General features: G+C 38.5%; 3 protein-coding genes across 3 annotated transcripts; 1 reads left to right on the top strand and 2 right to left on the bottom strand.

Annotated features, from left to right (window-relative positions):
• Nucleotides 1-317: 317 nt before the first annotated feature.
• Nucleotides 318-1,588, top strand: MONOS_4784 (putative retinal rod rhodopsin-sensitive cGMP 3',5'-cyclic phosphodiesterase subunit delta). Its single transcript, XM_067874883.1, has 6 exons — nt 318-382; nt 448-507; nt 571-596; nt 660-785; nt 844-949; nt 1,067-1,588. Exons 1-6 carry the CDS (start codon nt 351-353, stop codon nt 1,146-1,148), a joined length of 432 nt encoding a protein of 143 aa, XP_067721372.1. The 5' UTR covers nt 318-350; the 3' UTR covers nt 1,149-1,588.
• On the bottom strand, nt 1,489-9,097 carry MONOS_4783 (putative tripartite motif-containing protein 37; the record flags this gene model as incomplete). The annotated part of the gene is made up of 3 exons (XM_067874882.1): nt 1,489-8,487; nt 8,638-8,772; nt 8,843-9,097. 3 exons carry the CDS (start codon nt 9,095-9,097, stop codon nt 2,215-2,217), a joined length of 6,663 nt encoding a protein of 2,220 aa, XP_067721371.1. The 3' UTR covers nt 1,489-2,214.
• A 3,100-nt stretch (nt 9,098-12,197) lies between these two features.
• MONOS_4782 (uncharacterized protein) lies at nt 12,198-15,087 on the bottom strand (the record flags this gene model as incomplete). Its single annotated transcript, XM_067874881.1, has 1 exon — nt 12,198-15,087. The coding sequence occupies one exon, from the start codon at nt 15,085-15,087 to the stop codon at nt 12,220-12,222; it is 2,868 nt and encodes a 955-aa protein (XP_067721370.1). The 3' UTR covers nt 12,198-12,219.
• Between the last annotated feature and the right edge of the window lie 13 nt (nt 15,088-15,100).

The following is a 15,100-nucleotide window of genomic DNA, read 5'->3' as shown; positions in this document are numbered from 1 at the left end:
ACGTATATAATCATCGATTATTCCTTGAAAATAGTTTTACACACCAGAGCAACAATAAGCTCTAATTTGCGAATCAATATCATTTAAATCCAAGCATTGTTGGGCTTTTTTTAGTGCAAATAAGATAAATACTAAAAGATTCATGGAAGTGTTCAACAACGAAGAAAATATAACATAGCAGTAGCTGTAGAATAAATAAATGAATGATCAATTAAAAAATGATAAATTATGTATTAATGATATTTATTATGAGTTCATATTTATTGGAAAAATGTTTGTTGGAAAAACAGATATTAATTTGATTTAAAGTTTCCCTTATTTTATTTGTTTGATAAATTGATTTCCAAATCATGAGTGAAAAATCTTCAATTCCATTTGTAATGTTTGGAAAGTTATTTGTTATTTATTCATAATTTGTTTCGTTTTTAATTTGATTTGTTTGAAAAGTAATTCAATCAAAATGTTTGATGGAGAAACAAAGAAATGTTATTTTGAAGTTTCTGGATGGTATGAATACTTTAATATGTGAAGTTAATTACATGTGTCGTTAAATGAACATCATTTTCATAGGGATGAAGTGTTACATACGGATGAAAGTTTGCATTCAAAGCTATAGAAAAGATTTTCTCTTTTCATTTGACCTTTGCTTTTTAAAACAGTGCATTTGGAGAAAGAATTGTTGAAGGCAAAAGCCGTACAAACAAAATATGAATTTACTTCCGAAAATGAAGTTGAGGAATTGAAAATGGAGCAAATCATGGTTCTTGGAACGACTCCAATAGAATGTCTGTTCTTTGAGTCTTTGCTTAATTGATAATTTTTCGTTCGATTTAATTTCAAAAGATTTTAAATTTGAATTTGGATTTATTATCCCAGGAAGTACAAATACCTTTGACAGCACAATTCATGGGGCTGGAGAAGGCAAAATGATTCCACCTGAAATGTTGAAGTTTGCTTTTTTCAATCTTTCAATGAAAAATGCAATATTGCTATTTTTAATCATTAATGAATGTTTTCATTTTATCTATTAATCATTTAATAATTGGTTATAATATTTTTTCGACAGTGGAAAATTGAAGTGTGTGATTCGATTTTTAGATGGCGAAAAGCTTCTTGCTGAGAGAATCATCAAAGTGTTCTATGAATAGACTCATCTCGCTTGTTTGTTGGTCACTTTGAGTATTTAAATGGGTAATTTCGACGGTTCCCCTTTGATTATTCCTCATATCGCCTCCTTTCTTATCCTTCTTCTTCTGCTTATTAAACTTTCATCTTCTCGTTTTTTTCATGAAGTCAAATTCTTATTTTTATATAAATTTTTTCTAAGTTAATTATGTCTCTTTAATCTTCTGTGATTGGAGAACAAATATAAACACCTGATCAAATAGATTGAATTTAGGCTAAATGAAAAGAAAGAGTGAATTATATTTTGTCAAATGAAGGGGGAAAAAATAAAAATCGTTATTAATTGAGAATTGTTGAAGAGAAAACGAGAAAAAGACTGTCTTTTTTGAAAAGAGTGTATGAAGGAGAAATGAATAAGAATTAGAAAAAAGAATGCAAAATGAATAAAATAAAAAGAAAATAAAAAAAAAGAAAAGATAAGAAAAGATAAAAAGGACAAAGGAAGAGAGAAGGATGAATGAATGCAAACAAAATTAGTAAAAGTCTGAATAGATTTTGAAATAGAGAAAGAGAAAAGAAGAGGTAGAAGAGGAAGAAAATGAGTAGGAAGAAGAAGAAGAAGAAGGAAGATGAAAAGACTATTTAAAAATAAACAAACATAAACTTATTTGGAAAAAAAAAAAAAAATAAAATAAAATTATTTGGATGAATGAGCATATTCAATAATTCATTCTAACATTCACAATAAAATTGGATCTTTCCTTTTTTTTTTTATTTTTGTTGTCTTAATAATGTTAATTGCTATTGGCCATCTCATTCTAACTTCTGAGTCAACGTTTTCACTCAGCTTATATATGAAAATACAAAAATGGCGGGGAAAAAAATAAAAAAATAACATGAAGAAGAAAGAAGAAATAAGAAAGAAGAAAGAATAAGAATAAGACAAATAAATAAATAAATAAATGCCTTGATATTTTTTCCACCCCTCCCATCCTCCCTCTCCTCCTCCTCCTCCTCCTCCTCCTCGCATAAACATTTATCCGCTATTCCCCAACTGTTAATGAACTTTCACTCAACCTCTAATCCTTCTTAATACTCATCATCATCATCATCATCACTATCATCATCGTCATCATCGTCATCATCTTCTTCATCTTCATCTGTGTCCACCTCATTCCCCCCTTCCTCTCCACTTCCATCTTCGCTCCTCAAATCTCCGCCCAAAAAGCTGTCCCTCTGCTTCTGCAGCCACACATCCACATCGTCCTCATCTTCTGACTCCTCGGCCATCATATCAAACTCGTCTTCATACCTTCCCCCGCCACTTCCACCTGAGATTACATTAGAACTTGCATTCACCCCTGCTCCTGCTGCTCCTCCTATTCCTCCTCCCATTCCTATTCCTCTATTGCTTCTGCTTCCACTTCCTTCGCTTCCTCCTCCTCCTCTTTCTCCTCCTCCACCACTTCCTCCTCCACTTGTTCTGCTTCTGTTGTCATTCGCCATTTGTAGCTCTGCCATCCGTGTGTTCAGTGCTGGATACCCCAAAAACCTTCTCTGAAATGCTGAGGAATAAACAGAGTACAAATCTCTGCCATCTCCTCTTCCATCGCCTCCTCCTCCTCCTCCTCCTATTCCTCCTGTTGCCCCTCTGTTTTGAGAGCTGGCGGAAGATGCATTTGAAGCAGAAGAAGGAGAAGTGGAAGAAGAAGAAGGAGAGGAAGAAATGGAAGAAGAAGGAGAAGAAGAAGATGTATTGCTACCTCTAGTTAATCCAGCCAATAAACTCTGATTCTTCTGGTTGAGAGCGAAAAACGGGTTTGTTCTGTCGATGAGGCTGGATGAAGAATTTGAAGAGAGCTGGGTACTAAGTAAAGAAGAAGCAGCATTGCCAAAGGAAGAAGAAGATGATGATGAAGGAGAAGAAGAGGAAGGAGAAGAGGAAGAAGAAGAGGAAGAAGGAGAAGAAGAAAGAGAAGAAACAGAGTTTGGATACAAAGAAGCAAACATCTCAGAAAATGACTGACCCATCTGCAAGTTGGCAAAGGGGTTGTCTGTTATTGATGGGTTCATTGAAGAAGAAGAAGAAGAAGAAGATGCTATACCTCCTCCTCCTCCTCTTCCCATTGAAGAAGAAGATGATGTTGATGGACTCTTGTTCAGCCCAAATCCAACTGATTGCTTGGGCATTTGAGAAGAGGCAGAGAAGCTAAATGAAGAAGGAGATGTTACATTTGACACATTTGCTGCTGAAATTCCTGTTTTCCTTTGAGCAGAAGAAGGAGAAGGAGAAGGAGAAGAAGAAGAAGAATTCTTTGATGTATAAGGTGTTGCATTCACAGATAGCGTTACTGAAGAACCGCTTCCACTTCTTCCTGGTGTTAATGTCTTGTTCGGTGAAGCATATGGATTTCTGTATGCCATCGCTTCTTCTTCTCTTTGTTTTCTTATTCTTTCTTTCTCTTTCTCTCTCTCTTCTCTTTCTTTCTCTTCTTTCTCTTTCGCTTCTTTCTTCATTTCTTCTGCTATTGCTCTTCTCTTTCTCCTCTTCCTTCTTTCTTCCTTCTTCTTTTGCCTCTCTTTCTCTGCTCCTTCTTCTTTCTTTTCTTTTCCTTCTTCTTTCTCTTTCTCTTCTTCCTTCTTCTCCTTCTCCTTCTCCTTCTCCTTCTCCTTCTCCTTCTCCTTCTCCTTCTCCTTCTCCTTCTCCTTCTCCTTCTCCTCCTTTTCTCTTCTTTCCTTCCTTTTCTCTGCTTCCTCTTTCTTCTTCTTCTCAATCATTTTCACAAACTCGTCAATCTTCCTTTCAATTTCTTCCCTTTTCGTCTTCTTCTCCGTCTTCTTCTGCTTCAGCAGCTCCTTCTTCTTCTCCTTCTTCCTCTTCCTCCTTATCTCCATCTTCTTCTTCCTCAGCTTCATCGCTTCCTCTCTCTTCATACACATCCTTCCATACTCCACTAATCTTTCATATTCTTCGCATTCGTCTTTGAAAGTCGGTTTTCTTATGCCCAAACGGAAGAACAACGCGCCTTCGAATGGATATGTGTTGAAAGATTCTTCTTTCTTCTCTTCTTTCTCCTTCTCCTTCTCTTTCTCTTTCTCTTTCTCTTTCTCTTTCTCTGTTTTCTTTCCTATTTTAATCAATTTATCCATTGGAATCTTGTCATCCGAGGCACATGAATGAGAAGTGCGGATTGTTTCATGCAGCTCAATTTTGATGTGGCTTTGAGGAATAATTGAGGTATTAGAAGAAGAAGAAGAAGAAGAAGAAGAGGAAGAAGAGGAAGAGGAGGAAGAGGAAGAAGATGAAGAAGAATTTTCATTTCCTTCTTCTTTTCCATTTCTTCCTCCACCCTGCCACTTCTTCATAATCCTCTCCTTCTCCCTCTCCTTCTCCTTCTCCTTCTCCTTCCTCTCCATCCTCTCCACAATCTCAACCTCTTTCTGCTGGTGTATCCTTGTCAGCCACAAATAGTTCCCTTTCAGAATCTCCTGAAATGACAGGAATTGTCTGTAGCCCAGTGGCTGGTGCATTTGGAAGAAAGAGGTGTAGCCACGGCTGAACACAGCAGGGCGCGAAATGAGGAAGGAGGAGGTGGTGCCAGAGAGAGAGGAGGAGGAAGAGGAAGAAGAGGAAGAGGAAGAAGAGGAAGAAGAAGAATACAAGCATATGGAATCTGTTTGTGAAGTGGTAGAAGTATAAGAAGTAGTAGTAGTAGAAGAAGAAGAAGAAGAAGAAGTTGAGCTGTTTTGGGTTTTGTCTTCAGCATCTTTCTTATTGTTGCCTTCATTTCCTGCACAACCAGAAGAAGACGCAGAAGAAGATGAAGAAGAATCTTCCTTCTCTTTCTCCTTCTCCTCTTTCTTTTCCTTCTCGCTCTTCTCTTTCTTCTCTTTCTTCTTCTTCTTCTCCGGCATCTGTGTATTCACCCACGCCCCTGGAGTTCCACACTTTGCCGATGAAGACAGAGCGGTTGGCTGTGCCAGCAGTTCGATTCTCCACTCGAAGAAGTGATGAGGAAGAAGAGCAGATGGATTAGGGGTGGCAGATGATTGCGCATCTGATGCGCGGAGGAGGTTGATGAATGGGTGGGTGTGGTAGGCGTCGTGGAGGGCGTGGAGGACGGAGGGAGGGTAAACTTTGTGAGAAGAAGAAGAGGAGGAAGAGGAAGAAGAAGAAGAGGATGAAGTGCTATTATTGTTCTGAGATGTGGATTGTGTGGTGGAAGGGGTGAAGAAGTTGATTTCAGAGGAAGAGGAATCAGAAGAGTCAGAGAGGGAAATATCTGAAGTGCTTATGCTATCTGACACTTCATCATCATCGTCTTCATCATCGTCTTCTTCTTCTTCTTCTGTTTCTTCTTCTCCTTCTTTGTTGTTTGCATCAAAAATAGAAGACTCATTGCAAATGGAATCCAGAGAGGAAGGAGGAAGGAAGAAATGTTCAGAAGAGGAGGAAGATGACGAAGAGGAAGAGGAAGAAGAAGTTGTTATTTCATTTTCACTTCTTCTTCCTTCTCTTTCTCTTCTCTTTCTCTTTCTCTTCTCCTTCACCTGTCTTGCAATCATCTCCATCACCACATCTGCATTCACCCTCATCCACTCCTCATCCACGCACTCTAACAAGCTCTTCATCCTTTTCCCTTTCTGTTTCTCTATTTTCGATTTATCTTCTTCTTTTATTGTGTTTTGTGCATCACTAGACTGTTTATCTTTGCTTTCACTTTCTCCTTCTTTTTCTCCTTCTTTCTCTTTCACTTTCTCTTTCTCTTTTTCCTCTTTCACCTTCTCCTTCTCCTTCTTCTCCTTCTCCTCTTCCTTTTCCTTCTCTTCTTCTTCTTCTTCTTCTTCGCTCTCTTCGCTCTCTTCGCTCTCCTCACTCGTCTCCTCCTCCACATACGTCGCCAAATCAATCGGATCAATCTCAATTGGATCATTCTTCGCCTTCTCGTTCCTCCTCTTCCTCTTCTCCTCCTTCAGCTTCTTCTGCTCTTCCAATAGAAGTTCAATCATTTCTTGTTTCGCATTAGCTTCTTCTTCCTCTTCTTCTTTCTTCTTCTGCATCCTCTTCATCTTCCTCTCTTTCTTCCTCTTCTTCCTCTCGCTCATTTCTTCTCCGCTTCCGTCTCCTCCTCTTCTCTTCTTCTTGTTCTTTCCGTTTAATCCTTCTTCATCATCTTCATCTTCCTCATCGTCTTCATCGTCTTCATCGTCTTCATCATCATCATCTTCTTCTTCTCCCACATACCTCCTTCTCCAATCCATTCCATTTCCTTTCCCATTCCCCTTGCCTTTCCCTTCCTTCTTCTTATTCCCTTCACCTCCTCCTCCTGCTCCTTTCCCCTTTGCCTCTCTAATTATCTTCATCGTCTCCTCGTTCTTCGGCAGAGTATAGCACCAGTCTGGATACCCTTCCATCAGCTCCAAATAAACTGCCAATGATCTTTCATTCAGCTGTATCGTCTTCGGCTTTGAAATCATACGCGCAAACTCGTTCTTCACTTTTCTCTTTCCCTTTCCATTTCCTCCTTCTCCATTGCCATTGCCTTCATATTCTCCATCTTCATCTCCCTCATCATCATCGTCGTCGTCATCATCATCATCATCATCATCATCGTTTCCGTCTCCTCTTCTCCTTCTTTCTTCTCTTTCTCTCTGCGCATCCTTCATTGATTGCGACATCCGCTTCCTCATCTGTGCCTGCTTGTCTCGATGCTGCTGCTTTGCATACTCTGGCATGAACACATAGGACGAGGTGGGGAAGACAAAGGAAGAGGAAGAAGAGGAAGAGGAAGAAGAAGAAGAAGAAGAAGAAGAACTTGTTCCTTCTTTACCTCCTTCATTCTCATTCTCTCCCACCCAACTTCCATCGTCATTCACCCTCCTCTCTGCCATCTTCTTCAAAAACCCTTCGCCCAATCGATACTGCGTCTTCGTTGGCTCTGGCTTTGCAAAAATTTGACATCTGAATTTGAAAGGGAAAGGGTGGAGCTCAAAAAGCGGAGAAAACAAAGCCGGCTGATGAGGGCAGCTGCGGAAGAAAGAAGGGAAAGAGAAGAAGAAGTAGGTGTAAGGAGGGGTTAAGGGGGAGAGGAGAGGAGCGGATGGGAAAGGGGAAGGAGGAAGCGAAGGTTTGTAGTGGTTGGGAGGGAGAGGGTGATGGTTGATGTAGCGGCGGACGAGGCGAAGAGGACGGGGTTTGGATGGGGATGAGGAAGAAGAAGAAGAAGAAGAAGAAGGAAGAGGAGAAGAAGAAGATGGTGAAATAATCTCATTTTTTGTGTCTTTCTTTGAATTCATCATTTCTTTTAGAGCTTTCTTCTTCTTCTCCACTTTCTTCAGCAGCTTTCCACTTCTCCCTCCTCTTCTCTTCTTCCCTTTCTCTTCTTCTCCTTCCTCCTCTTCCTCTTCTTCCATCTCCACCGAAGATACTGTCGTTGCCTCGCTCTCACTCACACTCTCTTCTTTCTGATCCCATCCTCCAAAGAACGCCCTGTAAAAATGCCTCAAATCCGATCTTTCTTCAAACCTCTGTTTCTCTTCTCGCTCGTCTTTCTCTTCTTCTGTTGAGTGGGTGTTCTTCTTTTGGCTCTTACTCTTACTCTTCTTCCTCTGATTGGATTTGTGCTTGTTTGAAGATAAAGCGTCGTCTGTGTCACTTTCAATGCGATCTTCATATTCATCATCATCGTCATCATATTCATCATATTCGTCTTCATCTTCTTCATCTTCTGTTAAATCTTCTTTTTTCCCTTTCTCTTTCTCCTTCCCTTCTCCTTCTCCACCCTCCTTCCCCACCTCCATCTCCTCCTTCGCAATCGCCCTCACCACCCTCCTCCTCACCCTCCTCTTCAGCTGCCTCCTCTCCCTCCTCTCTATCCGCTCCATCACCCCCAGCACATCTTCCATAGGCGCCCCGTGGTTCACATCCGGCGGATGCACAAACGGCTCATCCTCAAACTCAAATGAGCGTGCGATCGCTTCCACAGCCTTGGAAATCACAGAATTTTTCTTCTCCACCACATTCTTGTCACACTCTTTGCGCAGAAACTGAGATATCGTCTTCGCCTCGCTGCTCAAGATGCCGTTCTCCTTCTCACACACCTGCCGCCGCTTCTTCACAGCCTCTGCGACGATGTCAGACGCTCTCTTCTCCACGTCTTCCTTCATCTTCGCCAGCTGCCCTTCAATCGTCTTGGTCAGCGTGGCTTTCTGCTGTGTCAGCTCGTTTTCTTCTTCCTCGATGACTTTGAGCAGTGAGGATATGTCCGTCATTCGCGCTTGCATGCTGTCGCGAGTCTCGAGAATTTCCTTTTCTCGCTCATCACGCACTTGTGTAAGGGTAGTAACGTTGTGGCCTTTGTGCTAAAAAGTTGAATGAATAAATAGTTTTATATTTATTCATTTAATAATTAAATCGATACAAATCAGAACAAAACATAGTAAATAAATAAAAATCATTTTGCGCAAAGAAAACAAAATATTAAACGAGCAAATAAGGTGACGGAAACAAACAGTTGGTGATAAAATTGCGCAATGCTCACAAATTGCTTGTTCACAATTTTTGCAAAAATAATTAAGTAGATGATCAGGATGTTCTGGGCATCTTGGATTAGGATGATGCGCTGTTCCAACGATTGGAGAAAGTTCCTGAAATGTTCCAAAAAAGTGATTTGAAAAGCATAAATGCAAAAAAAGCATTAAAAATAGAACTTCTAACCTCTGAAACGTTTGAAACAAGTCTTCCGATTTCAATAATATCGTTTGTAGAAAGCCTTTTTCTGCATTGAGGGCAGGTTTGATTTGAATTGATCCAACGTCGGATACAGCTGAAGCACATAAGTTTTGTGCAGCATCTCGTAATGACTGGCCTTTTTGCATGGCCAAAACAGATCATGCATTTAAATGATTCAATGCTAAATCTTTGATCATCTTCAGAACTAAGACTATCATTATCTGAATCTTCTCCTGACATCACTAAAACATCATTATAAGAAGCATAAAAAGAGTTATTTTGGTCATTTCAAAGGTAATAATCATGACTTTAATTTTAAAACGATAGATAAATCAAACATTTTGGCTTTACTATCTATTTGAAGCTGATTAAGGGCAAAATATCAGAAGATTATCCAAACACAATCCCATTATAGATCATTTTATGATCGTGAAAAAAAGAGTTATTTTACATATAAACACAATTCAATAAAAAAACAAATAGCATTAACATTAAATTGAATAATAACAAAAATCTCTCGGAGTCTGAACCAAATCAAATGTATTTAATTCAAACTCAATGTAACGGAATACATCAATTAAGTGTTGAATGATAATAATTACTTAACAAAACGCTAAATAAAGGGCTTTAATGGTCTGAATTATTTGTGGAAAGTGTGTAATTAGAATAAGACTGCTGTTGTTGTTGCTGCTGTTGCTGCTGATTTTTCACACGAGATTTCTCCCTTCCCTTTCTGTGGTGATTTCTGTGGGGCGAGATGGGGCGAGTGATCAAAGTACGTTCAGTCGAGTGGTAAGGGAGCAGCTGTGCAGAGGCAAAACGGTCAGAAGCGATGTTCGATGTTGGGTCAAAAGAATGGGGGCCGAATGTGGGGGAGCTTGGGATGGAGACCTGTGTGTCTGTGTAGCTGATGGTGTGGAGCTGGGGGTGAAAGGGAGGATGAGCGGGGTAGTCTGCAGGGGAGGCAGAGAGCGGAGACTGGGAGGAATAGTCGTCAGAGAGGCCATGCAGCCGAGCGGAGGAAGAAGAGGAGCGGGTGGAGAGAGAGGAGTCTGAGAACTCAGAGAGAGATGAGAGAGACGAGGCAGATTCAGAGCGGCGTGTGGGGAGGTTTGAGTATTTGCCAGTAGATGAGCTGTAGTAACCACTTGTGTTAGACAAAAGGCGTTCGTTTTCGGTGGCTGAGATGGAAAGAGAGACAGAAGGGGTGTAAGAAGACGCTGTCTGAAAGTTTTCTGTGTGGTGTGTGTGAGATTTGTGGGAGAAACCTGGCTCGTTGGAAGGGGTGGAAATGTATACGCACGATCTGGGGGAAGATGGCACATAAGTTTGTGTTTGTGTTTTGGACATCTTTTTCTGTTTTTTCTTCGTCTTCTTTTGGGCAGAGATTCGAGAGGAGCTTGAGGTTTTGAGGTTGAAATAGAAAAATGTCACAAGAAATACAAGAACGGGACAGCATAGCAGTAACAGGTCAAGAAATGACATCAGGGCCATAAGAGGATAACTATGTAACATAACAATAAATTAAGTAGATTTATATAAAAATTAATATGTTTACAGCCAATAATGCAAAAAATTATAATATGCAAAAGAACACTTTATGCAACATACCACTGCGATTCATCATTAAGACAATTGTAAACAATTGGATCATCAAGGCCAACAGTAACCTTAACTCCTGCCTCAGTAAGAATATCATGTGTCACAAGAGCGACAAATATTGCTGATATAATGCATAACATCACGAAAAACGCTTGAAGTCTTATTTTAAGAGATTGAAATGCTGGCTGTTTGAGAGATCGAGTTATTAATTTGACTTTAATAGCCATCGGAATTGTTAAAGTTACAATCAGGAAATCAATAATCATTTTGCTGTAATACACTAAATTCTCAGAATAACTTGTTCCAATAAATGTATATACATAACTAAATGCCACATTTATAATTAGAAGTATAGAAAAGGCCACGATAATTGCTATAGGAAATCCTTTTTTAATTTTTGGATTTGCAATATATGGGAAAATAGTTGCATTTCCGATCCATACAATTAACAGCATCCACATAAGAGATATAAGGTGATCAGGAATGGATGTTTCTAATAAAAAAGCGAAGCCATTTGAAAGAGGGAGAGGAACAACAAGAATAAAACAATCTAAAGTTGATTGTGCAACAATAAGCGAAAGTATCATCTTTTTCCACAAATTATTTGCGTTCTTCCTTTCAACGAGCTCAAAAAGTAATTGGGTAGAAGCAAAAATAAGACATAGAAAATAGCCAATAAATAAAAAAAGGAGCATGGTTCCTCCATTTCCATAAATAGCTTTAAAAATAATGAATACAGTATAAGAAAATAATTATAGTCAAATACTTGGTGCAGTTAAGGATAAAATGATTTGATTATGCTCATCCATGAAAAACAAAAACAAATAACAAAAAGTAAAGGGCAGTGAAGATCAACAAATTTTAAAAAATTTCAAAAGCAGATAATTGTAGGCAAATAATGGTGTAATTTCTGACATTTTTTGGTTGTGAATAATTAGCATTTTTCTTTCGCTGACTCGTTGTTCGCTTTTTTTTTTTTTTTTTTATAAATTTCTTTCTCAACAGTTGAGCATTGATTTTCAAAGTTGTTGATTTAAAAAAATATATGAAATTGCCTTTGTGCAAAAAAGAAGAAGAAAGTTTTATTAAACATTAAAGTGATGAAGTGCTAATTGAAATGCATGATAAGTCTGTGTGTTGAAATGAAAATAATTCGAAATGTATTTTGGATAATGCAAAATTGTCAATTTTGCAGTGATTTTTGTAATTCTTGCAACTGATTTAGTACATTTCCTCGCTCTCTGAAAATGTTTTGAATTCGATAATAGAAGAAAAATTTATTGTTTAAATATCATGACAAACATAAGTTGTGTATCATCTGGCAAAAAATTAATTGTCGCATATAGTTCAGAAAAAATAGCTTCGGATAGCTTTCCAATTTCCGTAATTTGTGTCAATAATTCCTGAATGGAGATAAATGTGAATTACAACAAATTATAACTTCATACTTTCTTTTGCTCCATAATTTGAGTAACATCTTCACGAAGTTTCCCTGCACGATTTAAACACTTTTGAATCGATGTATGTATTCCTTCTGTGCTTGACTAAGAAATAATTTTCAAAAAATAAATTTTCAAAATTTTCTTGCATACAGTTAAAGAATATGGAAGCGCTTGTTTTTCTAATTCTGAAGATAATGCAGAAACATCTTTTGCAACCGCTTGAACTGATGTTTCTAACGATGCAACTGATAAATCCATTTTATAAAATAAAATGCAAATAAAATATTTTTATTCTGGAATGTTGGATCATATTTTTTTTTATCTTCTGTTGAAATGAGAATTGTGAAATGAATTTTGATACGGTTTAACAAATCTTGTTCCTTTTTTATGTTTTTGCTGTTCAATTCTTTCGCCCATTTCCAAAATCCAAGATGCACCGCCTCCAGAAGTTTTTTGCTCGTTATCGGATTGAGATGATTCATCCATATTTTTTGAAGATGACTGCTGGTGAGATCCAACAACAGCATCTTTGAATGAGAACCCTGATTTGTGCTTCGGCATAGGAGTTTGCTTCTGTTTTTGTTCAGATTGCTTCTTTTTTGAGTTTTTCTGCTCAAAAGCATTGCTCTTGTTTTTCGTTTGATTCTGTGTGAATTTCTTTGAATTAAAAGATTGTTCATTTTGCTCTTCTTTCTCTTCATCATTCATCTGATTATCCGACTTGTTTGCAAATTTCTTCCTCTTCCTCTTTCCTGGTTTTGAATAGTCCATGTCCTTTTCCATTCTTTTTGCATCATCATCGCCGCCATCATCATCATCATCAGCACGAAATGGAGTTAATGAGCCATCAACCCTATTTGTTGTATAATAATAGCCGCTTTCTCCTTTGATCTGCGTTCTCTTTCCGCTGGCTGTCTGGAACGAGGCTTGTGGCAAATGAAATGGCTGGTGGGAGGGATAAGGATTGTGAATCGGATTGGAAGAGGAAGAGGAAGAAGAAGGTGAAGAAGGAAATGATAATGACGAAGAAGGAACTGTATTTGACTGTTGCATGACTGATGGGGACGAAGCAAACCCAGCCAACCGAGACGAATCTGCAGTATTTAACGAAGAAGAAGGAACCAAAGAATTTGCAGATGCCATATGGGAATTATCAGTTGTGCTTCCATTAGACAGAGAAGCTTGCTTTGCGACAAGAGAATTGAGAAAATGTGGATCGAGAACAACTTTGAGCTGTTCGGGGGAAAGAGCAGAGATGTATGAAATGACGGACTGAGGAAGAGAAGAGAGAACGCCAGCAAGGCTGTCCATTTGAGATGGGGAAGAAGAAGAAGGTGAAGAAGAAGAAGAAGGTGAAGAAGAAGAAGCAGAAGGTGAGGTAGAAGTGGAAGAATTTGTTGTTGTTGTTAAAGATGATGATGTTTCTGTTGTTGAAGAAGAGGAAAGAGTTTGGGTTTCGGGTGATAAGCTATTGTTCATTGATTCGGATGAAGATGAAGAGGTAGAAGATGAAGAAGTTGCATTTATCGTATCCTGAACAATATCATTTGATTGTGCAGAAGAGGAAGCGCCTGAAATAGAAGAAGCACAATCAGTTGCTTCTGAAGCAGAGATAGATGAGGTTTGCAATGAAGAAAAGGATGAGGATGAGGAAGTTGTGGTTGATTCAGATGGTAATGAAGCCTCAGGGTTCAATTCAGATGCAATTTCATTGAGGCTTTGTGGTGAATGTGTTTGATGGTTATCAATTTCAATGGCGCTATTGGAAGATAAGTTATTTCGGCTGTCCGTTGATGTTATTACAATCTCATTAGCATCTTTTGAAGGTGTGGGTAAAAATGACATTGAGCCATCAGTTTTTGAAGAGTTTGCTTTGCTTTCTGAGTCAGACAGAAGAGAATGCTCCTTATTAGAAGTTTGTTGGTTAACCTTGGTAATGTGTGAAGATTCTTCTTCTGATATTGTTTTTGAAACTGCTATCTCTTCTGACTGGACTGTGGATGTTAAAGCAGAATTTTGTTGATCATTAGCATCTTTTTCTATTTCTTCTTTTCTGATGCTTTCTTCTGATGCCAATGGAATAGTGGTTGTTGAGGAATTCTGACTGTTAATAGATTCATCAACTTGATTGAGTGAAGGTGAAGATAACTGAATCTGAGAAGAAATCAAAGGGTTTTTGCTTTGTTCCTGCTCTTTTTGATCCTGTGAAAGAGAAGATTGCGATGAAGTTATTGAAGGTGAAGGAGAAGAAGAAGTTGATGGCTGAATAGGAAGTTGATTTGTTGATTCCTTTTCATTCAATTGCTGTGAAAATAGCTGAGGCAAGATACTATTCACCATAATAGTTTCTGAGTTATTAGATGACTGAGCATCAGTCGCTGAATCAAGAGGTTGCTTCGATTTCATATCCTGTTCAGTGGAAGTGGCCGTTGGTTGTGCTGCTGGTGTAATTGAAGACGAAACGGGCAATGGCTCTGAAAAACCTCCAAAAGCCGCAAACAACCCCCCCATCAGAGACAACATTTCATCTGCTGAACCGCTTGATTCCCACAGCGATTTTCCGGGTTCTGCTGTTTTCAGAGCAGAAGATAGTTCAATTGGATCATTTTTTTGTTCTGTTGGAACAGACATATTAACAGGTTCAGGTTTGAACTGTGGAAGATGTTGAATTGGTGCATCGATAGGATCAGGTGAAATATCTTTAAAAAGTGGTATAAATTCATCAGATGCTTGTTGTGTGATGCTTTGTCGCTTGTCTCGTTCTTCCTGCTCGCGAAGAGCTTTCATCCATTCTTCTCGAAGATGTTTGGAAACATTTTTATTCATTTCAATGTCTAATGTCTTTTCACCGCAGAGAAGACAAGTCACATAAAACTCTGATTTATCACGTTTATTTTGAGATTTTTTATCTGTGCTTCGAGAGTTATTTGAAAAGCATAAATCGCAATTGCGTTTTGGAACAAGCATCGAATGGCATAGTTTGCAATAAGCATGCGTTGATAATGATGATTTTTGCCATTGAGGAAACAATGGTTTGTCGTTTTGCTTCGTTGACAACGAAAGATGGAAAAAAGATAAAAATGATTGAAATTTTTCATTGTAAACGCGAGATGCATCGTTTGGAGCTGAGCAAGCAATCTTAAATAAATATTGCAAGCGATTTTTTTCTTTGTCGCATTCTGTCATTCAGCATATACAA

This window comes from Monocercomonoides exilis (assembly GCF_001643675.1).
Source record: "Monocercomonoides exilis strain PA203 chromosome Unknown scaffold47-789622, whole genome shotgun sequence".
NCBI classification, from domain to species: domain Eukaryota; phylum Preaxostyla; order Oxymonadida; family Polymastigidae; genus Monocercomonoides; species Monocercomonoides exilis.
Note: the sequence above shows the minus strand (reverse complement) of the source record. Positions and strands in the feature narration are given on the sequence as shown.

Bases quoted from the DNA above. Each gene is read 5' to 3' on its own strand.
- MONOS_4784 (XM_067874883.1), top strand. From the start codon at position 351: ATGAGTGAAAAATCTTCAATTCCATTTGTAAT. The intron at 597-659 runs GTTTGCATTCAA...TTTTTAAAACAG, and splicing joins AGTGTTACATACGGATGAAA to TGCATTTGGAGAAAGAATTG. The intron at 950-1,066 runs GTTTGCTTTTTT...TTTTTTCGACAG, and splicing joins ATTCCACCTGAAATGTTGAA to TGGAAAATTGAAGTGTGTGA.